General features: G+C 35.7%; 1 protein-coding gene across 5 annotated transcripts in view; it reads right to left on the minus strand.

The window, feature by feature from the left end:
- The window catches only part of CHN1 (chimerin 1), a 201,601-nt gene that overhangs the window by 71,149 nt on the left and 102,755 nt on the right, over positions 1-27,697 (minus strand). For 3 of the 5 annotated variants that reach the window (XM_082465445.1, XM_082465446.1, XM_082465447.1), the window contains one exon: positions 15,359-15,647. The exons of 1 other annotated variant lie outside the window; for it this stretch is intronic. In XM_082465445.1, the coding sequence (XP_082321571.1) occupies positions 15,359-15,647 (289 nt within the window). Of the gene's footprint in view, positions 1-13,291; positions 13,372-15,358; positions 15,648-27,697 lie in introns of those variants that run through there. One more of the 5 variants, XM_082465449.1, reaches the window with a different exon arrangement.

The raw sequence follows: 27,697 nt of genomic DNA on the forward strand, positions 1-27,697 counted from the left end.
AAAATAAAGACTATTACAAGAGACAAAAAAGGACACTACATAATGATCAAGGGATCAATCCAAGAAGAAGATATAACAATTGTAAATATTTATGCACCCAAAACAGGAGCACCTCAATACATAAGGCAAATGCTAACAGCCTTAAAAGGGGAAATTGACAGTAACACAATAATATTAGGGGACTTTAACACTCCACTTACACCAATGGACAGATCATCCAAAACGAAAATAAAAAAGGAAACACAAGCATTAAATGATACTTTAAACAAGATGGACTTAATTGATATTTATAGCACATTCCATCCCAAAACGACAGAATACACTTTCTTCTCAAGTGCTCATGGAACATTCTCTGGGATAGATCATATCTTGGGTCACAAATCAAGCCTTGGTAAATTTAAGAAAACTGAAATCATATCAAGTATCTTTTCCGACCACAATGCTATGAGACTAGATATCAATTACAGGAAAAAAACTGTAAAAAATACAAACACATGGAGGCTAAACAATACACTACTAAATAACCAAGGGATCACTGAAGAAATCAAAGAGGAAATCCAAAACTACCTAGAAACAAATGACAATGAAAACACAACGACCCAAAACCTATGGGATGCAGCAAAAGCAGTTCTAAGAGGGAAGCTTATAGCAATACAATCCTACCTCAAGAAACAAGAAACATCTCAAATAAACAACCTAACCTTACACCTAAAGCAATTAGAGAAAGAAGAAAAAAAACCCAAAGTTAGCAGAAGGAAGGAAATCATAAAGATCAGATCAGAAATAAATGAAAAAGAAATGAAGGAAACAATAGCAAAGATCAATAAAACTAAAAGCTGGTTCTTTGAGAAGAGAAACAAAATTGATAAACCATTAGCCAGACTCATCAAGAAAAAAAGGGAGAAGACTCAAATCAACAGAATAAGAAATGAAAAAGGAGAAGAACAAGTGACACTGCAGAAATACAAAAGATCATGAGAGATTACTACAAGCAACTATATGCTAATAAAATGGACAACCTGGAAGAAATGGACAAATTCTTAGAAAAGCACAACCTTCCGAGACTGAACCAGGAAGAAACAGAAAATATAAACAGACCAATCACAAGCACTGAAATTGAAACTGATTAAAAATCAGTTTAATCAGTGATTAAAAATCTTCCAACAAACAAAAGCTCAGGACTAGATGGCTTCACAGGTGAATTCTATCAAACATTTAGAGAAGAGCTAACACCTATCCTTTTCAAACTCTTCCAAAATATAGCAGAGGGAGGAACACCCCCAAACTCATTCTACGAGGCCACCATCACCCTGATACCAAAACCAGACAAAGATGTCACAAAAAAAGAAAACTACAAACCAATATCACTGATGAACATAGATGCAAAAATCATCAACAAATACTAGCAAACAGAATCCAACAGCACATTAAAAGGATCATACACCATGATCAAGTGGGGTTTATCCCAGGAATGCAAGGATTCTTCAATATATGCAAATCAATCAATGTGATACACCATATTAACAAACTGAAGAATAAAATGTATGATAATCTCAATAGATGCAGAAAAAACTTTCGACAAAATTCAACAAAACTCTCCAGAAAGTAGGCATAGAGGGAACCTACCTCAACATAATACAGGCCATATATGACAAACCCACAGCCAACATCATTATCAATGGTAAAAAACTGAAACCATTTCCTCTAAGATCAGGAATAAGACAAGGTTGCCCACTCTCACCACTATTATTCAACGTAGTTTTGGAAGTTTTAGCCATGGCAATCAGAGAAGAAAAAGAAACAAAAGGAATCCAAATCAGAAAAGAAGAAGTAACACTGTCACTGTCTGCAGATGACATGATACTATACATAGAGAATCCTAAAGATGCTACCAGAAAACAACTATAGCTAATCAATGAATTTCGTAAAGTAGCAGGATACAAAACTAATGCACAGAAATCTCTTGCATTCCTATACACTAATGACAAAAAATCTGAAAGAGAAATTAAGGAAACACTCCCATTTACCACTGCAACAAAAAGAATAAAATACCTAGGAATAAACCTTCCTAAGGAGACAAACTATAAGACACTGATATGAAAGAAATTAAAGATGATACAAACAGATGGAGAGATATACCATGTTCTTGGATTGGAAGAATCAACATTGTGAAAATGACTATAGTACCCAAAGCAATCTACAGATTCAGTGCAATCGCTATCAAACTACCAGTGGCATTTTTCACAGAACTAGGACAAAAAATTGCACAATTTGTATGGAAATACAAAAGACCCCGAATAGCCAAAGCAATCTTGAGAAAGAAAAACGGAGCTGGAGGGATCAGGCTCCGTGACTTCAGACTATGCTACAAAGCTACAGTAATCAAGACAGTATGGTACTGGCACAAAAACAGAAATATAGATCAAGGGAACATGGTAACAAGCCCAGAGATAAACCCATGCACATATGGTCACCTTATCTTTGATAAAGGAGGTAAGAGTATACAATGGAGAAAAGACAGCCTCTTCAATAAGTGGTGCTGGGAAAACTGGACAGCTACATGTAAAAGAATGAAATTAGAACACTCCCTAACACCATACACAAAAATAAACTCAAAATGGATTCAAGACCTAAATGTAAGGCCAGACAATACAAAACTTTTAGAGGAAAACATAGGCAGAACACTCTATGACATAAATCACAGCAAGATCCTTTTTGACCCACCTCCTAGAGAAATGGAAATAAAAACAAAAATAAACAAATGGGACCTAATGAAACTTAAAAGCTTTTGCACAGCAAAGGAAACCACAAACTAGACAAAAAGATAACCCTCAGAATGGGACAAAATATTTGCAAACGAAGCAACTGACAAAGGATTAATCTCCAAAATATACAAGCAGTTCATGCAGCTCAATATCAAAAAAACAAACAACCCAATCCAAAAATGGGCAAAAGACCTAAATAGACATTTCTCCAAAGAAGATATACAGATTGCCAACAAATACATGAAAGGATGCTCAGCATCACTAATCATTAGAGAAATGCAAATCAGAACTACAATGAGGTATCACCTCACACCAGTCAGAATGGCCATCATCAAAAAAAAATACAAATAAATGCTGGAGAGGGTGTCGAGAAAAGGGAACCCTGTTGCACTGTTGGTGGGAATGTAAATTGATACAGCCACTATGGCGAACAGTATGGAGGTTTCTTAAAAAACTAAAAATAGAACTACCATATGATCCAGCAATCCCACTACTGGGCATATACCCTGAGAAAACCATAACTCAAAAAGAGACATGCACCACAATGCTCACTGCAGCTCTATTTACAACAGCCAGGACATGGAAGCAACCTAAGTGTCCACTGACAGATGAATGGATAAAGAAGATGTGGCACATATATACAATGGATTATTACTCAGCCATAAAAAGAAACGAAATTGAACTATTTGTAGTGAGGTGGATGGACCTAGAGTCTGTCATACAGAGTGAAGTAAGTCAGAAAAACAAATACCGCATGCTAACACATATATATGGAATCAAAAAAACAAAAACCAAAAACGGTTCTGATGAACCTAGGGGCAGGAATAAAGACGCAGACATAGAGAATGGACTTGAGGACGGGGAGGGGGAAGGGTAAGCTGGACGAAGTGAGAGAGTAGCACTGACATATATACACTACCAAATGTAAAACAGATAGCTAGTGGGAAGCAGCCGCATAGCACGGGGAGATCAGCTCAGTGCTTTGTGACCACCTAGAGGGGTGGGATAGGGAGGGTGGGAGGGAGACGCAAGAGGGAGGGCATATGGGGATATATGTATACATATAGCTTATTCACTTTGTTATACAGCAGAAACTAACACAACATTGTAAAGCAATTATACTCCAATAAAGATGTTAAAAAAAAAAGCAAATAACCCAATAGAAAAATGGGCAGATCTAAATAGACATTTCTCCAAAGAAGACATACAGATGGTCAAAAAGCACGTGAAAAGATGCTCAACGTTGATAATTATTAGAGAAATGCAAATCAAAACTACAATGAGGTATCACCTCACACCAGTCAGAATGTCCATAATCAAAAAGTCTACAAACAATAAATCCTGGAGAGGGTGTGGTGAAAAGGGAACCCTCCTACACTGTTGGTGGGAATGTAAATTGGTACAGCCACTATGGAGAACAGTATGGAGGTTCCTTTAAAAACTAAAAATAGAGTTACCATATGACCCAGCAATCCCACTTCTGGGCATATATCTGCAGAAAACCATACTTTGAAAAGATACACATACCCCAATGTTCATTACAGCACTATTTACAATAGCCAAGACATGGAAGCAACGTAAATGTCCATCAACAGATGAATGGATAAAGAAGATGTGGTATATATACATACACACACACACACACACACACACACACACACACACACACACACACACAATGGAATATTACTCAGCCATAAAAAAAGAATGAAATAATGCCATTTGCAGCAACATGGATGGACCTAGAGGATATCATACCTAGTGAAGTAAGTCAGACAGAGAAAGACAAATATTATGATGTCACTTGTATGTGGAATCTAAAAAATGATACAAATGAACTGATTTACAAATCAGAAATAGACTCACAGACTTAGAAAACAAACATGGTTACCAAAGGGGCAAGATGGGGGTGGGAATAAATTAGGAGGTTGGGATTAACATATGCACACTACTATATATAAAATAGATAATCAGGAAGGACCTAGTGTATAGCATAGTGAACTCTACTCAATACTCTGTAATAAACTATATGGGAAAAGAATCTGAAAAAGAATAGATATATGTGTATGTATAACTAAATCACTTTGCTGTACACCTGAAACTAACACAACATTGTAAATCAACCATACTCCAATATAAAATAAAATTTTTTAAAAATCTGCATGTTTTCAGTCTGTTCTACTTCTTAAATAATAAGTTCTCAGAAGTACAGACTCTTAAGTCTGAGAAACCTCTTGAGGGTTAATGAAAATTTATGGGTGACAGCTAGAAGGGACCTGAATGACATATGTGAAGCTGAGTCCTTCATTTTACATGAGGCTCAGAGAGGTTGATGACATGCTGAAAGTGACATCATTACTTAAAGTCATAAGATGAGGATCCTGATCTTTCCCAAGGAGATGCCCAATTAAAAAAAATTGTTTTGGGGGTGTGTGTGGGAATGACTGAATAAATAGGAGACAACATGTGATAATCAAAGCTCCTTTTGAAGCGCTTTTATTTGAGGAGTAAAGGTGGATCTTTGTGGAAAACAAATCACAAAAAATAAGGAATTAAGAGAGAAAGGGAGTAGCCTAAAGAGAGCATTTGAACTAGATGCTGCAGACTGCTCCAAAGCTATGACCAAACACTAGGCCAGAGGGCTACAGAATTTCTTTTATGGGTTAAGACCAGATCAAATGTTAAAGATCCATTATTATTTACGCATTCTGTCTTAGAGCAAAAAAATTAATTTAGCTTAAAAGTTTAGAATATTTTTGTATGAAACTCAAAGTGAAAGATTAAAATCCCTTGTTTACAACCCAATATCACTATGAATTTAAAAATATGGAAAAAAAAATCAGCCCCTTTGCAGTAACTATGAACACTGCTTCCAAATAAAAGTATCTGTCATAATCGTTAATTAGGCAAACGCATTTTGGTGGGGGGGCTTTATCTAAAAGGAAACAATGGAAATTTACTATTCACACTGAAATAAGTGGTAATTAGAATGTTACATCCACAAGATAGCAAAATATTTCTGGTTTAAATAATAGTTCCAACTAAGTCCCTCTGTGCACGCTGCAGATGGAACTTATGGAAATCCTTTCCTCTCAAAAAGCTTTGTTAATTTAGAACTGGGTAACTGTAAATGATACACAAGCTTGGCGTGCGCTCTCGCTCTCTCACACACGCGTGTGCGCGCGCACACACACACACACACACACACACACTCTAGAAGGATAAACAGCAGAATATTATTGGTTATGTTACCCATCAATAGTAGGATTTGGTGGGATTTTTATGTTCTTATTGTTTTTCACTGTTTTCTCATTCACTCACATTCCAGTAGGCTTTTTTGAGGGAGACAGGAGAAAAGTTATAACCATTTCTCCAGGAATTTTATACGACCCATAGTCCTCCCATGGGAGCTTGTTACACAAGAGAATGTCACTCTTCACCTGGGACTGGGCAGAGAACTCTGGTCTACAGGACTCTTGAGTGGGTTGCACCTGCATGCTTTCAAGGATCATAGGGAGAGAAATATAAATGCTTTAGTGGTCTCAATGAAGCTGAAAAAAAAAAATGCTTTAGTGGTGTTCCATAGGGAATTCTGGAATCATATCACTGCCACAAAGAATGCCTTTTTCCCTTGGAGTAGACTGGGAGGAGGAAGCAGAAATGGTAGTTTTTCTCATTGTGATACCTGGTACCATGTAGTAACAGTTCACATTCAGAGAGCAGGGGACACCCTTCTTTTCCATCAACTTGACCGTGACTAACACCCTGCCATGGGACCTAGCCCAGGTCAGAGAGGAATGGCAAGGAGAACAGCCAGTGATTAAAGGAGGGCTGACTGAGTTCTTCTGGCTCAGGTCCAAGACCCCAGCAGATCTCCCTCCCTGCACCTAAGAACCCTCTTTCATTGTGCACCCAAATTTATTAAAGTCCCTATTACAGATTAAAAAGTGAAGAGTCCACAGTGCTAGGGCTTAACTTCAACAAGTTATAGTATTTTGCAAGCACTACTACATACCAACAATTCCTTTGTTGCTCATATTTCCCTAAAAATACATGACCTGAGAAATTTTACATCTAAAATCAGGGATAATGAAGATAGGTATTCAAAGATAATAAGATGATGTGTTTATAATAAATAAAAAGAAAAAAGATGGAGGTCAGAAGTGCTATAAATATAGAAAGTTAAAACATTAAATAGGATGTCACCTGTCATATCAACCATTAAACAAATTTCTTGTCAGATGGAAATCTAATCAGTAGTTGCCTTAGGCAGGGGGTAGAGGTGGGATTTTCTACAAAGGGGCACTAGGGAACTTTCTGGAGTAATGAAATGTTCTATATGTGATTGTATGTGGTGGTTACACAGGTGCATACGTTTGTCAAAACTCATCAAACTGTATATGTAACTGTATACATTTTACTGTATGTAAATTATACTCAACAAATTTCACTTATAAAGAATTCTCGGAAAACAAGCCTATAAAGAGGTATGGGCTCATTTGTAGAGTTTTCCCCGTTACATAGAAAAACAGAACTTCCTCAAGTCATAGGGCACCAGTTTTTTCCTTACTATGAACTTGGGCAGCAGCCCAAAATTATTCTAAAGTTATGAAGCAAACTATATCCACAATCAGGGATCTCTTCCTGCTGAGTGGGCAAAAGGAAGGGAGGTATAAATCTCTTAACAAGGTGCTAAACAATCTGCAGCTTATATAAAAGCTTCTGCTTTTGGAGGGAAATTTTACAGCAAAGGTGGCCTTTTATCAAACACTGCTGGTAAATAAGTATAGTAACTTAGAAATTATCAAGGAAAATGTTTAAGCTGTATGAGATGTAAAATTTAATAATGTAAAATAAGTCATCAGCAAACCTACAGCATCAGTGGATTTTCACTGGATGGTTTCAGAAGCTAAGGAAATAGAGGATAACAGGGCTGATTCATTCAAGTTACTGAACAAACCACAGTGAAAATAATGTAGCAGCACTAAACTTAAAAGGAGACATATAAATAAGGGTACAAATAGTAGCCACTAGAGATGTCTATAATTTCTTACTGAAAGAATCTAATTATTGCAATATAAAGTTCAGGTTTGAGCATTTTTGACCAGTTATAGTAACTTGAAGGAAACCCAAGAAGAGTTCAGGACTAACTTATGAGGCCATATAAAACTATTAAGTTTTCATAATTTACAAAAAGGCTCAGGGCATGGCTTTGACTTATCAGTCTCTGAGAGATCTAAATATTAGGGGGAAAGAGAAATGACTCCAAATATAAGGGGGAAATATGGAGCAAAAAGCAGAAGATGAAAATTATAGATCCAAATCATTAAGCATAAGATCTAATGTAAGGATTTACTAAAACTAGAGAGCTGATTCTTTTAGAATTGCCCACAAAGTTAGTTTGTGAGCCACATGGAAGGCCAGATTATTGCTTGATAGTCTCTACTTGCTTGGGACCCCAAAATGCTATTCCCATCATAAAGCCACCAGAGTTTATTTCTGTTTCACAAAGTTAATGGACGGGGATCTTGCCATCAATGATTATTTTCCCACCAAAATGCTAAAGGCTCTGAAATAGCAACTATGAAAGAATTTCTAACAGCTTCCTTTTCCAACCCTCAAACCAGTAAATTAAGAGTTATTTATTTAATTGGCTCATATACAGAAATCTTCCAAAACTGCAGCTGGCTTGGAAAATTACGATTTGGTCTTCCGTTGGCCTGGTTCTTTGGAGCTAAGGAACTGATGTTTATCTTCCATCTTCCTCTTTCCATCTGGTTTTCCCTAATGGCTCTCAATTACTAATCCTTTCTGTGGGTGATAAGATGGAAGGACAGCTGAGATTCATGCAAACAATTTCCTGGGCCCCATTTGAGTTTTCATTAATCACTTCAAGTATGATTCTCTGATGGGGTCTAGGTTGTCCTGACACACGACTGACAATGTAAGTTTGGGGAGATGCCCTCTGCCATGTTGGCTTCTTTGAGCATATCCCTAAGGAGGTGCATCTACCCACCACCCTTCACAAACTATTGCATATCACAAAGATAATTTCTCTGTAACTCAAATGGTATATCTGTGGAAAGAGGAATGGCCCTCCCTGACTCACAGGGACATTCTAAAGATTCTTAGCTCTTAAAGCGAAAAATATAGAGTATCAAGTTGAATTAGTATACTTTTCTTTCTCAGTCTTAGGACTGAATTATATTAGGGCCTTGGATTTGGCTGAATTCATAAAATATAGTAATTTATTCATTTGTTCATTTAGTCAACAACTGTTTATGTAAAACTCAAGGTGCTGATTCAGAAATGAAACAATATTGAGGGATTAAAGCCTTTGAAACCAGGGTAGATGCCAGAATGTCTTATTAATTTCTGATTCCTGATTCTGAAGAATTAGCGTTCTTATCTACAAAAGTGTTTCCTGTAATCTGCTGGGCTATTATAGTAGCAAGCTCAAATCAGAGTAAGTCCAACTTAATATTTGATGAACACCTGTAATATTACATAGATTATACAGGTGGCTTGCCTCTTGCTATCAGGATGTCTGTGTTAAATAGGGTAGAAACAATGAAAACATTAAAATATAAGCTCTTTGAGGCAGGGCTTAAATCTTGTACATCTTTTATTACTTCCAGAGCCTGGCCTGTTTCCTTACAAATAGGAGGTTGAATTAAATGCAATTAATTTTGACAGGAGATGACTTAGTTCATGGAAACCAAAGAAGAAATGGGGATGATATTCTGCTGTGCTCTTAACTTGCTTAAGTTCCAAGACAACTTTTGACTAACAGAATTTCTTTATATAGATAGCTCGTGAAAGACTACTTAGAAAATAAAGTGTGAAGACATTAAGGCAAAGGAAGGAGAGGGTTTACCCAGCTGGAGTTAAGAGAATAAGCAGACTTAGAAGTTAGGGGAGATTTGAGAGATCCTAACAGTCTCAACAAGGAGTGCAGGTTCAATAATAGTTCACTGACAGGAAGAGGACCAGAAGGCTTTACTTGTCTTACAATTAGGGGAAGTAGAGTTAGAATACTGGTCAATACTAAGATGTACATATGACAGGCAAATAACATATTTTAGCCTTAAAAGTCATTAGCACATTACTGGGCAAAGACACAGGCTTCTCAATTGGACACAATTAGAGGTATCACAGTCTTTGTTAAGAGAAACTCCACTTTTTGATGAAGCAAGTAGGAGGCTTTTGATGTTATCTTGTGAACTCAGAGGGCAACTGAAGCACTGAAAAGACAGATCTTGAAGAGAAACCTGGATACGCTGTTTCTAGCGAAGGCGGGGGAACAGTACTGAGACCCATGAAGGGACATCTGGTTGGTGATCGCTCTGAGCCTAGAGTGCAATAATGCGTCACATACAAGGAAGGCCACTTTACAAAATCTCATTAATACTCATAACCACCAGTGCAATGGAATCCATAGACCTTATTTTAGAGATGAGGCAAACTGAGACCCAGGGAGGTTAAGGGCTTGCTAAGAACACACAGACTAATATATACTTACGTAGTGACCATGTATGCTTTTCTTTTTCTTTAAACTGTATTTGATTTCTTAAGAAGGACAGTTACAGAGGAGGACAAACCCACTATTAGAAGTTCTGTATGGAAGTTGTAGTCTCCTCATAAATTACTAAATTGATTTTTTAATACAAATAAGTGACCTTGGGCACATCTGGCAGTTCTCTAAGGGCCTGTTCACCCTGAACAACTGATCCTAACCTTGAACAAGCCACAGAGGAGACTTGGGCATGTAAATCTGACGAAGGGCAAGAGGGATGGATGTGGATAAAGGCAGAGTTAAGGAGAACAAGAGGAGCACAGCTTGGGGAGGAACAAGGAAGGAGAAAAAAAGGCCCAAAAGACTGGGAAAACACAAAATCCAGAAACCAAATACAGTTTTCTTCAGACTGCTTCATGCTACCCACTCCTCTGGTATTGTTATTTTTATAATGATTAAATTTAAGTATTTTTCTTGCTGATTTCTACATTGAGATGATACAGAAACAGAAAATGTGTTATATGTATTTTTAAGCAAAGTAAAAACACTTAGAAGAGTGGCTTTGTGGGAGACTAAGGCAATTACCAGACAGACAGCACGTGCTCCTTTGACAGGGACAAAGACTTCTGTCATTTTATGGAGGTAACCAAAGAATTCCAGTAGTTATGGCAGTTTTTGGCAGGGCTTTCATTTCAACTTCAAGTTTCACAAGACTTTTCGATACATATGCAGTCTGGCGATCCCCAAAGAAGTCTTTGATACATGAAATTTAAATGTACAGGAAACTCCTTAAGAATAAATTAATATGAAAATATGCCAAGAATTGCATTCATTCCAAACTTCCAGGGAAAGAAAACATATACACACACACACACATAGACACATGTAGCTTATTTAGCTTGGTGAACTTCCATAAAACCAACAAGCTGATTTTGCCACCCCTCGCCATCACAGGTCATTCTTACATGTGAGACAGGTTCGGAGCTTGGAGGACTAAGTCTGAAAGTAAAGAGGTTTTGGCTAGAGTCAGAGTTCTGACTCACAGTATGGTTTCTGAAATGCAAATTATGTATTTTATTTGACAGTTTATATTGCTAACAGTCATGTGAGACATTTTCAAAAGCATGGTTTTCGAAGATTTAAAGTTACGTTACTAATAAGTGTAAAATTATCATAAAACCATTGCATCCTGCCATAGGTCCAGTATCTGTTGAAGCAAGTGTACTATATTCACTACTTGAAGTGTACTATAGTCACTACTTGGAAGAAACTATTCAAATACAGTTCCAAGATAAATTTTTAAAAATTAACTAATAAAAGTTGGGCTCTTGGCCAATCTAGACTGCCAAAGGTAAGCTGTTCTAGAAGAGAAGGAAGTCTGGCTTTTCAACATGCTACAGCTTCATGATTAAAAAATATTTTCAAAAATGTTGAGAGACATTTAAAGTTCCTAATTGACTGTAAAGCAATTATACTCCAATGAAGATGTTAAAAAAAAAAAAAAAAGAGAGAGGGATATCAAAGAAGGAATTTCAACATCAGAGGGTATGCTTAAATTCCTTCTGAAACACGGTAACCTTGAAGGCCCCTTCCAACTCCATGATTCTTTGATTTATGATTAGGAATCACAACAAATTTTATGAGTAAACTAGAGAAGAATGTTTTGAAAAAAGCATTCACACACACACACACACACACACAAGTTTCTAACTGATATTGAAGCTGAGGAAGCAACTTTAATAGTTAATGAGAGGGACTTCCCTGGTGGTCCAGTGGTTAAGACTTCGCTTTCCAATGCAGGGTGTGTGGGTTCGATCCCTGGCTGGGGAGCTAAGGTTGGGTAGTTAAGATACCATGCCTCGTGGCCAAAAAACCAAAAGATAAAACAGAAGCAATATTGTAACAAATTCAATAAAGACTTTAAAAAAAAATGGTCCACATAAAAAAATAATCTTAAAAAAATTAGTTAATGAGAAAAATGACACAGATAATGCTTGGAAAAAAAATTTTTCCCCACACAACAGGCCGCCAGATTTCCTAGGGACAACAAAGAATCTTCAGGATTCACTTTCTGTGGCAAAAAAACTTTATGGCCATAAAACCTGCCAACCTTCCACAAAAGCTCAGACACTCAACTTATACCTTAAGGACTAGAAAAAAAAAAAAAAAAATACGCGTAGAATTCTCATAATTAGATTTTAGAACAAGGAAAGGCCTTAAGAGATCATCCGGTTCAAAATTTCCCAAAGTTGGTTTCATGAAACATTATTTTCCCAAAATGTTCTGAAGAGTGGCGAGGTGACTCAGGTAAGTCTGGGAGCAGTCCTGAGAGTCGTGATGCACATTAGGCATTAGCAAAGCTGAGAAGCCTCCAGAAAAGAAATGGTTACGTTTTTTTAAAAAAACTTAATTTTTATCAAACCTATTTGAGCACAGAACCCTTTCTGCAGTAAGTATTTATTAAAATCCTGTAAAATTAATGTTTTGTAGAAAACCCCTTGTCTCATATACGGAGGAAGTGAAGTCCAGACAGGCTAGGGGATTGTCCCAAGGTCATACACTTAGTAGATAAGAAAAAAACAGATCTCTCCTTTCTAGACCCCACCTCAGTGCTCTTCCTCGCGCTGTGTTCTCTCTCCTACAAAACCTGCACTCCCTGAAGGATCACAGACTATATAAACCAGACCTTGGATGTCACCTAGTCCAAAGCCCTCCTATTAAAAGGTGGGAAACAGTCTCCACAGAGAGACTGAAAAGTGACAGAGAAGTGAAAAAGAAAGTGACACAGAAAAATCAATGCCTGTAATTGAACCTAGCTCTTAATTCCAACGCTACTATCCTTTCCACAACAGCATACTAGCTCCTGCAAAGCCAACACTTTTTGCCTCTGAGGAAAAGGACTGATGAATGAGAGGGGATTTAGCTATGCGGGACCCAGTAAAATGTTTATTAAACCACACTTGTGTCAGTAGGTATCTTAAATCAGTTAAACATGATTGTCTTTACTTACAAATGTCATCCACTGTGACAGGGAATCAATGTTTCAAGCTGTTGAACAGGTCATCATCCCTGTCCTGTTGGATGACACCTGTAAATAAAATAAATCTAGTTTTGAGTGAGTAGATTTTAAGCCAACTAGATTTAAGATGCATGCAGTTTAAAGCAGAGTAGTTTTTAAGAGATGATTCTTAATCAAGGCTTGCTGAAGAGAAACACTTTCTGGGCTAGCTACTTCACTCTATGTCACTGGCCTTCAGCACAAAAAAATCCAGGTAATTTAACAGGTAATGTTGCCAGAATACATAGGGCATCATGGATCCTAGAGTTAAAAGCGTCCTCTAGGCACTAGCTACCTCAGTCTCTTGCCTCTGTGAGTATTTATTTTCATTTTGTAGGAGGGACAACTAAGGCCCTGTGAGGTTAAATGACTAGCCCAACGTTAAACAGCTAAGTGTCTGTAGCTTGAGTCCCTTAATGTACAAAAATGTACACAGAACACATTAGCAAAGGTTATCATTAGGTTGATCAAATTTGAAAGACTCACAGGTACGTATTTAAAAAAATATTTCACAGATGTTAACTCAGAATATTCAAGGCACATCTTCATAACATACAATATCGGTATTAGATATTTAAATACAAGCATTACTGAAAAATGCCATGAATGAAAAATAACCAAAAGTGAGAAAATGGGAACTTAGAGTGAAAAGAACAATATTAAATACAGCATGCATTTAGGACTCTAAATTCTGGTTACTTCCAAAAAAGACGTGTAGTTCCTAACAAATTTAAGTGTATGAAAAACTATTTGCTACAGACTATAGTTTAAAATGTTGGTTTCTCTGCAGCCACAAAATGCCACTCTAAGTAAGATCTGCCAGAAACTAAAATTTGAAATGGACAATGAACATTTGAAATTTCCATTCTGTACCTAAATACTTCAAGATAATGGGAAGTATTTTAGGATGCTGCCATGAGGTAATATGACTGTCACAGTAACATTACCACCAAACTCATATTGAGCGCTTACTTTGTGCCAAGCCCTGTTTGATTATTTTATACATACTATCTCATTCAGTCAATCCTCAGAAGTTGATTATTACAACTTTACAAATAAGAACATTAAAGCACAGAGAATTTAAGTAACTTGATGAAGTCACTCAACTGGTAAAATGATAGAATTTGAGCACAAATCTATTTGGTGACAGAATCAAGCTCAAATGACTATATAATACTACATTTCTTTAATATGGCAACTTAAGATACTCAAAAATATATAAGAATTAGCTAACACAATGACAATTAAAATACATAAAATTATCCCAACTAAATCCCACACAATATAAAACATGAGAAAATTCTCACTTTTTCTTGGGGGATGAAAGGGAGGCTCGGGACAATTTTCGAAGTAAAATTATCTTAATGCCGAGGAATTAAAACTTCTGATGTTAACCTTAAACACATTACAATTAAAATATGACAAATGAAAAACTTAAATTGTCTTTCATAATTAAAGAAAAGTATACCTTCCGGATTCAGTTACTTCATAAGTCCATAAAGAGATAAATTCTCCTGTTACTCAAGACTAACTGATTCTCAAAATAGTATAACAGTTATTGATAGACTGAAATTTAATCATGTATATTTGAGAATACATATTATCTATCAATTTGCTAAAGAACAGAACTATTCATAAAGTAAATTATCTTTAAGGGAAACAAAGTAAGTTTGATAGATAATATGACCCCCTTAATTCTTTATGTAATATAGCTAGTGTAAGTTATGCTTCTGACCAAAACCCCTGAACTTCTTTACTAGGAGTCATTTTTCCAACAAATTTTTAAAACTGTGAAACTGATAAAATAGGAAATAATCAGGAGTACAAAAATATACCTGACATATTTTAACTGAACAAGAATTAGATATATCAAAGCTCAGCATCACAGAAACTAGACATTAAGGAAAATGCATATCCTTTCCAAAGCACTGTGGAGAAGTCAATTTCTTCTGGCAATAATGGTTTTCTTATAAGAACCCCAAACAGAAGAAGACAAAGTGTGGTTTCATGGTAGCTTACCCTTTTCTCTGATACCCCATCCTGGCCTGTAGAATCTTTCTCATCAAGTGTCTCTTTCGGGACTGGCATATGTTTTTGGTATGCTGGCTCTCTGTTTAAGGTTGTGTATCCTATGTGCTCATAAATTGGGTTTATCGTCATCTTGGCAATGTATTCTGCTGCCTTGGTTTCAATATAGAGAGTAATCAATCCATCAGTCACCAGATCGTGGATGGACTCAAAGCGCTTCTCCCCAACAAAGTGCTTTCCATCGTAGTAGAGCCTGAAGTTTCTGGTTTGACTTCCAAATCTGCCTCAATGAAATGGGAAAGATGTTTTTAAGAAAAGTAAGCAAGTGAATTCTTTCTGAAAAAATATTTAAAACTATTGCTTTGTGTGTGTCTTCTTTGTTTAAATAAACTGTGGCTAATCTCTATGAGTCGTCTGGAATATGGAAAATTACACTTTTGAACACAAAGAATGAATCTGCAACAACTAGGGATAACTAGCCAAAAGCATGCCTACCCTAGAAGGAAAACCTTGTTCTTATTCACCTTTTTTAAGCCACTTCATTATGCCTGTAGGAAAAACAGGGGAAAATAAACCTCATATACTATTAGAACACATTCAATAGTCAACTGGTCAACTACATAATATATGAAATTTCTATATTAGCATGTTCTCTCCAAGTTGATCAATAAAAGTATTCAATGTACTTCAGACCCCAACATTCATGTCTTTCAATGGGAAAGCTCCCTTTAGGGCTCACCTGAGTGTGATGCCAGCAATCATTTAAAGTAGAGCTGATTCCAGAACCTGAGTCATACAGTAGAGCAGGATGGCACAGAAACACACTTTTGCTATTTCTAGCCATGGGTCAAGGACTTGCTCTTCCCTCTTACATAGTCATTCTTCTGTCTGCTTGTTGAGTTTGGGCAAGATATGCTTGCAATATATATAGGGCATATAAGTTATCAACTATTAAACTCTAGAAATTCTGTTCTCACTTTCGAGTCATCTTTCAGTGACATTTTTAAAAACCTGAAGAATGATTTATTTTATGATAATTTCAGTATTTTGCTTCCTGTGGCAAACCTTGGAAATGGATCCAAGTTGGCATGACTAGCATCAGTGTCCTTCCAAGATGACAAAGACAAGAACATGCACTGACTTTAATAAAAGCTGATGCTAAAAGGCACCAAGGGCCAAGTCACAGTCTCTGGAAGCTAGCTCCGAGTGAGCCTAATTTAAAACTAAACAAATCAGAAAGGATATATTTAATTTCACTGTTAAAAGTACACAGAACAGAGATGGACTAAAATACTAAATTAATAGCTGTTTAAGTAAAGTGTTTAAATAGAACTGCAAACTTATGCAACAATACTATTCTGGTATAGGTTACATTTCAGGAGGACAGGAGTTAGAACCTTCTTAAGATTTCACTTTAAATGTGCCCTAAAAAAGGGAAACAAAAAAATTTTTAATAGTGGCCTAAGGTATCTCTGTTTCTGTCGTTCAAATTAGACTTTAGTAGTTATTTAATCTAGAACCCAATATTCTATCCATGCTGGTCCTTCTTCTAAAATAAAATTGATCTACCTTTTGGTTCTTTAAAAGCAATTAAATTTTGATTTATACTCAAGCGAATGATCCATATAATTCCACTTTTCCATTCTCATTTTCCTCTAATGTTAAAGACATATTTCTCCTAAGTAAATTTTCATTATAATGCAGGTCTAAAAAGTTGGAAGGTAAAATTTCTACACCAAAGTTAAACATAAACTTTTTCTCAGTTTAATATACTGCTATTTCCTTTTCACTAATTTTCATCATCTGTTATTGAGAAATAAACATAGCCACTTCATAAATTTTATAAGGTTCATATAGCAATAAACACAACATTGTTTAACATTAAGTTCCTTTATATTTCAGTTGTATTCAGAGGCATTTCAATAAGGGATTTAGACCATTTTACTCCTGCAGGGGCTTAAGATTTTACAATAAGCAGTTTCACAATGGGTATGGCACTTAAAATAAAGACTATCTAAGTAATGGTGGCAGGCATTTGTCACTCAACTGTCTTCTGAAATCTGAGAAGTATGGGAGCAGAGGGTGGAAGGGAAGATGGCTGAACTGGCCTACGTGGGTTGGGATGGTTAATCGAAAGAGTGGGAATCTAAGGTTAGATTTCTTGGCACTTGACAATGGAGCTGTTTCTAAGCCATCCAAGGAGAGAGTTTCCTGGGTACCTCTAGGTTATTGGGCAAAAAAGTCTAAATAAGTTTGTTCGTTTCTCTTTCTCAACTCAGTGACTTTAAGAGACCCTATGCACAATCCCCAGTTCCTCTTCAGCCTGTACTTAAGCTCTAGACTTCCAGTTCAATCAAGCTTCCAGCCTTAAGGAAGCTGATCAGATAACTAAAATAATTCATAATATGGGTTGATTAAAACAATATCAAAGGACAAGAAAATGAATTTCCATTTTGGAACTATGACAATTATGATTGAATTTTTAAGAAAAATTGCATCATTTTTACTAAAGGAACTATAAGCTTTGTATGCCTACTGTGAACATCCCTCTCTTTTATTTTGGAAGCTACATAAAAAATAGCATCGCCCTACAGACTGACAGAGAGACTTCTCCCCTTCCTTGATCTGAAAAGTCATGACAGAGACTCTTTGAGTAAGGTGGGGAATGAGTGTGTCTATTCTACAAAAAGAGCCATAAAAAGGAGATGCCAAATCTAAGGGCAAATAAAGAATCCTTCCTTATAAAACTTATCGCTCACAGACTGTCATTTATACAACAAACATTTAACAAGACACCCAGGAACTCTTAAATATTAGGTAGTTCATAATAAAGTTCGTGTTTCCTTGATAACCTCAATGGGAAATAAACAAACATAAAAAGAAGTCAATACAAAGACAAGATGAAATTGCTGAATTTTAAAAAGTTCATCTTTAGATTGATTTCTAAAAAATGATTATAATAATGTGTATAACCTTGTTCATATACAGAAAAGTTACATTTCTCTACAGTGATACATGAAACCAAGTAAATCCAGTATCTCCCTCACACTAAGAAAACCAAGAAACTCACTGTTTAACTAGATCTGAAATATTACACTTAAGCCTACATAAGATCTCAGAGCTACTGTTTATGTCCCAGTACAAAAGACCTTTGCAGTCTTGAAATACGGTTTGGACAGGGACAGGCAAGTCCTGGGTCCTATGTGTTTAACAGAAAAACTTAGGCTTCAGCATCAGACAAATTAAGTTTAAATCCTGGATCTGCCACTTTGCTGAGTGATTTTGGGAAAATCATTCTTCAGATTCTGCATCTAGAAAACAGGAATAACATTACCCTGTACAGTAATAACATTACATGGCTGTGAGGATTACATAAGAATATTTAAGTTAAAGCTAAGTACAGCTGACCCTTGAACAACACAGGTTTGAACTGCACTGGTCCACTTAGAGACATGGGTTTTTTCAACAGTAAATCCTACAGCACTACACTATCTGTGGCTGGTTGAATCCGCAGATCTGGAACCATGGATACAGAGGGCCAACTATAAGTGATATGTGGATTTTCCACTGTGCAGAGGGTGCCCCTAACCACCATACTGTTCAAGGGTCAACTGTATATAGTACGTTCAACAGTAGTCCCCTTTCTCCTCTGTTAGCGTAGACCTCTGCAGAGAATGACAGAATGATTACCAAACAATAAAGTAAAACAAAAGATGTTCGATAAATATGCACTGAAGACAGTTGAATAAATAATTGGTAATGCTGGTTGTATAGGAATATCTCTGCCTGGGCTGACTTTACAGTCAATGAAAGACAAGGAGTTCTTTGTGACTTTTTTTACTCAGGATACCCCTGAGTATGTTTATACTACGTGGTTAACTGAGTGGAAATACAACAGAGTGCAAAGAGGGGAGGAGAGAAGCTGGGAGAGTTCTTCCACAGGGGGTTGGGAGTCAGGTTTCTGATTTCAAGGAAGAAAGGTCAGTAAATATACTTGTATTGAAAGCAGGACATATTAAATGGATCTAGTGACAACTACTGAACTCTTGAAGGCAGAGTATTGATTTGTAAAAACTGTTAATGCTAAACCATTTTCCCTGCATTTTTATAGGAAAATATTCTTTTCACTTTTTCTTATATTTATTCCCTGCTTCTGCCCTTTCTTTTACATACCTGTTCATTTTTTGATGAATATGTTTGAAACTGTATAGGTCCAACCCTCACCTAGACAGAGTTCAACAAGATGAAAATTCACTTTTTCCAAAGTGGTACTGTAGCTAACAAATAGAAAGACTGGGATAATCTGCTCTGAACTGCTACTGTTGTACATAATTACAACTTTCTAAAAAGAATGTCTTTTTCTCCAGTGATTCCAGGTTTTGGTTTTCATGTTTTGAAAAACTGTTTAATGCTGTGCCCCGCTGCATTCAGATGAATTTCAAAATACATAATTCCAACAGCTAGCTTTAAAAAGTGAACAAAACCCTTAATACCATCCTTTCTATTTTTTAGCAAGTAAATCACACTCATAAAAAACTCAATCTAGAGGTACAAAGTGATGAAAATATATACAAAGAATAACCTTTGGGATCTTACTTTACTTTTTCTAAAACCAAGAATTAGTTCTGATTTGAGGCCAAAGTATTTGGAAGTATCTCCAAAGGAAAGCTCCAAGCTAACAGATGTTTTCTGTTAACAAACAGAAAACAAAACATATACAACACACTTGTCTAAGTTAACAATAAAATGTTAGAACTATTTCCAGAAACCAACACAGGAAAACAATTTTATTTATCACAAATATGTATTTGTGTATTGTTTAGCAGAGTCAAAGAAGCTAATCTAGTGGTGAAATAAAAATGTTTCATAAATTCTTCTAATCATAAACATACTCTCAGAACAAGGGTTAAAACAGAGACAAGACTATGATGAGGCATTCACTTAAATACTACAAAATGAATTTAGATTGACTAAGAAAGGCTAAGGGAGAGAGAACTTAGCTATATACAATTTCACAATATTTTCTCCATCTAAAATTTTGTTAGGATACTACTTTTTTCTATCTTGTTGTATAATTTTGGATGGCAAAGTGAGGCAAAATGTTAAAATATGTGAACTCATAATGCTATTCCCTTGGCAAAATAAATCATCTTCAAGAAAGAAGCAAACCAATGTACCTAACTAAACGTTCAAAGGTGGCACCAGGCAGCTCTGCAAGGTGGAACTGATACGGAAGAAGAGTTGAAGAAAGTCTCTTTAAGAAACAGTTAGACATCCCCCCACACTCCCTAATCCTGTCCCCAGTGCAACCCCTTCCCCACTCTGGTGGAAGACTTGAGCTCTGTTCTCTGGACAGTAAATCAAGGAGATTTTGAACTGAGGAACGCCAGACAGAGTTGAAGGCAGAGATACCATCCTGAAAACTAAATGAAAGTTTTAAATCCTGAAGATTGAGACTTCATCTCTCTTCACCACCAGGTTAGAAGGCTTGTACCTTTCCTTATAAGAGTGGAAGATTCTTCTCTGGGAAATCCTATCAGCTCAACTGAAAAGACTTAAGAATAGAGACATCACCCTATAATTGGGAGGCTTCTCTCAAGCTCCCAGAACTACCAGTCAACTTTTTAGTTTTTACTTGCCTCAAGAAATTTTCTAATTTCCCTTGTGATTTCTCCTTTGATCCATTGGTTATTTAAGAGTGTATTGTTTAATTTCTATATATCTGTGAAGTTTCCAGTTTTCCTACTGCTCTTGACTTCTAATTTTATTTCATTGTGATTGGTAAAGATATTTCATAGGATTCAATTTTCTTAAATATGTTAAGACTTGTTTTGTGACCAACGTGTGATATGTGAATGCTCCCTGTGTGCTTGAGAAGAACGTGTATTCCGGGACTGTTGGGTGAGTGTTCTGTATATGTCTGTTAGGTCCAACTGATGTATAACGTTGTTCAAGCCCTTCTTTTTCTTATTGATCTGTCTAGTTCTATCCACTTAGTGCCAAATAAACTTAAATATGAGCAATCAGCTAAGGACCACCTGACATCTGAGGAAAATCTCTCTCATGAAGGACAAAGATAGATAAACAAACAGAATCAAAGCAAGCTGAAGGAAACAAACCATGCAAAGAGATGACAATATTTTTTTAAATTATCAATCTTCAAAGAAACAAAAATGGGATGTTTCCTATTTCTATTATTGAATAGGATTCAGCAAGAAACATTAGGATGCTATAAGAAAAGGAATAAATATAGAATACATAGAAAAATAAGTAAAAAAGGAAATATAAATGAAAATTTTAAAGAAGAAATGAAAGATAAAGTTGGGAAAATATTTAAGAAGAGCAAAAAGACAAAAAGATGAAAAATAGAGAAAAAAAATAAGATAGAGAATCAATCCAGTAAGTCCAACATCTAGATAATAGTAGGTCTGGAAAGAGAAAAGAGAAAACAGAAGGGGAAGAAATCTAAAAGGTAATTCAAGAAAATTTATCACAATCGAAGACTATAAGATACAACAGACAAAAATAGGTCCACACCAAGAGGGTAAACATGAAAAGATGCTCAAAGAGTAGTCCAGTAAATACAAATTATATCTTTAGAATGATGAAATTTTACAAGTCTGACAATACCAAGAACGGGCAAGGATACAGAGCCACTAATATAACCAACACCAGGCATACTGTTTAACAAAATGGTTTTAAAATATCTAGTAAAGTTTAATACATGCATACCTATGATGTAGCAATCCTATTCCTAGATAATATTCCAGACAATATGAGTGATTATGTGCACTAGAAGAGAAACACACACACACACACACACACACACACACACACACACACACACACAGCAGGAACAGTGTTCAAAATGCCTAAACCTAGAAACCACACAAATTCCCAGTAAAACAAACAAACAAACAAAACTGTGGTACACATACTGTGACGGTTAATTTTCTATGTCAGCTGGAAGGGTGTTTTCAGATGAGATTAACATTTAAGTCAGTGAACTCTGAGTAAAGCAGACTGCTCTCCATAATTTGGTGGCTCTTATTCAGTCAGTTGAAGACCTGAATAGAACAAAATGACTGGTCTTCCTGAGCAAGAGGGAATTCTCCAGCAGACTGCCTTTGGACTTCGCACCACTGGCTCTCCTGGGTCTCAGGCCTGCAAGCCCACACTGCAGATTTAGACTTGCCAGCCTTCACAATCACGTGAGCTGATTCCTTGTAATAAATCTCTTTCCATATATATACACATCCTATTGGTTCTGTTTCTCTCGAGAACCCTGACTAATACAATAAAATACTAAACAGCAAGGAAAATGGATACATGCAACAACATGGATGAATTTTAAAAATATGTCGAGAAAAAAGAACAAGTCACAAGAGTACATACAGTGTGGTTCAAATATATAAAGTCCAAAGGCAGGCAAAATCCAACTGCATTATATCGGAATATACATATGGATGGTAAGACTATAAATAAAAGCATGAAAAAGAAGAGAGTCCAGTGGTTAACTACAGTGAGGAAGGTAGAGATAATAAGAAAGGGAAACATGGGAAATTTCTGGACTACCATTAAAATATTATACCTTGATGTGGTAGGGATTATATAAGTTCACTTATATTTAAATGCAATCTATTTTAATACTGTACATATAAGTTTTATATACTTTTCTGTATGTTTTATTTTATAATAAATTTGTTTAAAGAATAAAAGCAAAGAATATAGCATCCAAATGACAGTCAAAGACCTTACCCTGGAAGAAGAAGCAATCAGAAACAGATTCTTTATAAGTGCTTTACATGGAATCTAAGAATATAAATTTAATAAGAGAGTTCAATGTTGAGTTTTTAAAATAATGACATGAAAAGGGAGATTATAGAGCTAAGAGAAACAAATTGAGTATCAAAATAAATGTTACTATAAATCTAATAAATAACTAGAAATGGTAGGGAATAGGATCAACAAGACTGAAAAACAAATTGGTGGCATGGAGGTAAGGCTTGAATAAACATACTGAATGCACAGGAAAAATAAAAGAGTAAATCAATTACAGGGTGGATAACAAACACAGAAGGCTAAGACAATAGAACATAAAAAAATGCCCCTGAGGTTCAGATGCCAACAAATGGAACAGAAAAATTACTCAGAAATATAAATTGGGAAATATTCCATGAAGAAAAGAAAGAACTAAATCTCAATAATGAAAGAGCACCCTGTTTGATGGATAAGTTTATTAAAGAACTAACAACATTAAAATGTATCCTAGTTTAAGTTACTAAATTTGAGGAATAAACAGAATTTTTCAGATAACCAGGCAAGAAACAGTTCATACTGGGGGACAAGCAAGACTGTTCTTAGATTTCTCTTTAGTAACTATAAATGTCAAAAACAGTGGTATGATAACCATACAGTGTTGAGGGTAAGAAAAAGTACGGTGAGGATAGTCTATCCAGACAAGCTGTTGTTTAAATTAAAGACAAAAGGAAAACATTCTTGATATAAAGTTATACCTTCTTTTCAAAAAGTCTTTAGAAGTCAATGAATGATAATGTTAACTTGGGGTATTTTTATTTTTGTTTTGCTTTGTTTTTACAAATACTGCATTAAGTAGTAGCAATTTAACATTTTAAAATATTGATACCTTTAAGAAATGTCTAGAATTTTACTTATGTTAATAAATGACCATCCCTCACAATATAACTATATGTATTAGAATTTCACTTCCATGAAATCCAGTGAACCTTTCTTAATTATGAACGGGTGGATGAGTTCCTTTATGTCTTTAGGATACCAGTTAACAGAACTGTTGTAATGAAGCCAAATCCAAGCAAAGACTTGATAAGTAGGGCCAGTCTTGATGACCTGTTCAAGAGGCCCCCAAAGTCCCTTAAATGCAGGGAGAAGCTTATTCCCTGGTAAAATCTCTTCTGTATACAATTATAGTGATAGTATCTTGCATCTTTAAATTTGTAAAATTTCTCTCCTACTCATCTCTTCTTCCTGTACCTGCTCATTCTTGACAACCCCCAACTCCCTCATTTCTATCGTAATCTGTTATTAACCAGTGATCATTATACAGAATGTCAGGGGTAAGTCAATGGATGTCACAGTCAAAAACATGCACAAATAAAAGCTTTCTGCTCTCCTCTGTAACACAGCCAGTGATGCCATGTTTTATATTGACTAGTGATTGAGTAAGGTTGGGAAAGATAATTTATTTAAGCAAGTATGTCAATATCATTCCAGAAAAGAAGGTATGTACCATACAAATTTACACCATCACAGAAACACACCTCATATTTCAGTCAACTGTTCATCTTCATAGCCAATAAAAGTATAATGAAAGATTTTAAAAATGAGAACATGTTAAGATAATTTAATGCATATGACCCAGGCAAACATATATGGAAGAAGAACAGATGACTTAATTTTCTGGAACTATAATGCCTGGCAGAGCTATTAATTAATAATGTGTTTTGTTGAGCCTTATCTATAGCTACTGGTACACCTGCCAATCATGAAATAGAAATGTACGTTGAAAGAGTAAAGTATAATAGTTCCAGCTTCTCCTACTTTACAAAAATCTTAAGCCTGAAAGATAAGACTGTGGAATTAGAAGAAACCTTTGTGACTGTCTAATCCTTTGTTAATGTTTGTTGGAAGGCCCCCAGGTCCCATTCCAGACCTTCAGGTTCAGAATCTGCATTTTTAACAAGATCCTGAGGTGATTTTAGGTGCATTAAAGTTAGAGAAACACCAGTCTAATCCAACTCCCTCACATAATAGATGAAACAACTAAGAGATCTGAGCTCCTAAAACAGTACAATAGGCAGGCTAATAAAGACAAACCGAAAACCCCAAACAAAACAAAAATATTAAAAACCCAATCCATTGTTGAAAGTAAAATGGTTCTTTTTCTCCATCAGTAAGGACTGCTTTATAGTTTCCCTGGAAGGCCTCCTAGCCCAGCCTGATTTCATGTACACCATTCTCCCCAAGCATCTCTAAGCACGGCCAAATCAACAGGTCCCCTACCAAACTTATCAACTCTCTCATCTCTTCGACCCCTTCAGAAAGCCATTCCTGCTCCAACATCGCTTAATAGAACCACCACCCACCCTGTCAACCAGCCAAAACTTCCATAATTATCTGAGATTCTTCGATCTCCCTCTATATTTAAAATTGATTGACCTTTTTGAATCTATGCAAACTGCACCCATTCTGCCTACAGCTACCAGAGTTTGTCCCAAGACAGATTTTCTATCTTGAAAATTGTTAATGCTTCATTACTGTTGAATAGAATTAGTAAAGGCTTCATTAATACTTTTCCCTAAGTTGGCCAGCTAAATGTAACAATAAATGTATTCTAAAAAATACTTGTGAGCAACACAGAATTGCCAAAATATAAGCAGATTACTACAGTTTTGTTGCGTGTAATTTTTAGAAAGTGGTAATTACCATGATATATTGTTTATCATTTGAAGAGCTGTAATGCTCTGGATAACATATTGACAACTGGAAGTAATAAATGAAAAATAACCTTTCTAATGTAGTGAACCAATTATAATAACTTCTGCTACCTTTGTTTTCATTTTACCATTAAATTAGAGAAATACTATTAAGTATTACGTCCAGCCAATAAGTAAATGTATATGTTTACTTACAGAAAAGTATTGTACACATATCATAATCAACGGACAAAGGATTAATCTCCAAAATACATAAACAGCTCATGCAGCTCAATATTAAAGAAACAAACAACCCAATCCAAAAATAGGCAGAAGACCTAAATAGACATTTCTCCAAAGAAGACATACAGATGGCCAAGAAGCACATGAAAAGCTGCTCAACATCACTAATTATTAGAGAAATGCAAATCAAAACTACAATGAGCTATCACCTCACACCAGTTTGAATGGGCATCATCAGAAAATCTACAAACAACAAATGCTGGAGAGGGTGTGGAGAAAAGGGAACCCTCTTGCACTGTTGGTGGGAATGTAAATTGATACAACCACTATGGAGAAGAGTATGGAGGTTCCTTAAAACACTAAAAATAGAACTACCATACGACCCAGCAATCCCACTACTGGGCATATACCCAGAGAAAACCATAATTCAAAAAGAGTCATGCACCACAATGTTCATTGGAGCACTATTTACAATAGCCAGGTCATGGAAGAAACCTAAATGCCCATTGACAGACAAATGGATAAAGAAGTTGTGGTACATATATATGATGGAATACTACTCAGCCATAAGAAGGAACAAAATTGAGTCATTTGTTGAGACGTGGATGGATCTAGAGACTGTCATACAGAGTGAAGTAAGTCAGAAAGAGAAAAACAAATATCGTATATTAACGCATGTATGTGGAACCTAGAAAAATGGTACAGATGAACTGGTTTGCAGGGCAGAAGTTGAGACACAGATGTACAGAACAAACATATGGACACCAAGGGGGGAAAACCGCGGTCGGGTGGGGGTGGTGGTGTGCTGAATTGGGCGATTGGGATTGACATGTATACACTGATGTGTATAAAATTGATGACTAATAAGAACCTGCAGTATAAAAAAACAAACAAACAAAAAACAACTAATACTAAACTTTCTTTGGGTTATTTGCATGGAAATATGTTAATATAAATGTTTCAGACATTACATGAAATTTCTAAAAATCTTACATGTTCTGCTATAATGTTATGTCATAATTCTAGTTATTACTTTAAAATGTATATCTCAGAAATAACTAAATTTCCTTGTCAATTGCATTATTATGAACTTCCATCAAATCTTTAACCATCATCATTTTTAAGTCTTTTGTCATTTACAGACAGTTCTGGGTGTACTCTGATGCTTTCGCAAAAATGTTCCTATAAAAGGGTTTCATCTTCAAGGAATTCATGGAAAAGACTGACAAGTACAGGTTTCTGGTAACTGACTATACTGCTGAACTGAATGAATAAGCATTTTCAGAACTCTAATGGAAAACTGATGAATTCATAAAAGTGCTAACAAAAGATCAAGATGAAAAAAAAATTAATTACATGGGACTGAGTGAACTGATGAGGATGATTATAATTTTTATGACTTTCTGTTTAATAATAATAAAAAAAATCCCACAAGGACTCAGAGGCAAAAAATATACAAATCAATTTTCACTGCAAAGTAAAGGAGCTGTTACAGTGGAGGATTACTGGACTGAATGTCAATATTATGACATAGTTTGAGTGTGTTTCGTGTTTGGTAATTGCAATCATTGTTGCTTTTGTTGTGGTCATCCATTTACAATGCTTGGTGTCAGTTTATTTATCTCTTGTAAAA

Source organism: Balaenoptera physalus (genome assembly GCF_965194825.1).
Source record: "Balaenoptera physalus genome assembly, chromosome: 6".
NCBI lineage: Eukaryota > Metazoa > Chordata > Mammalia > Artiodactyla > Balaenopteridae > Balaenoptera > Balaenoptera physalus.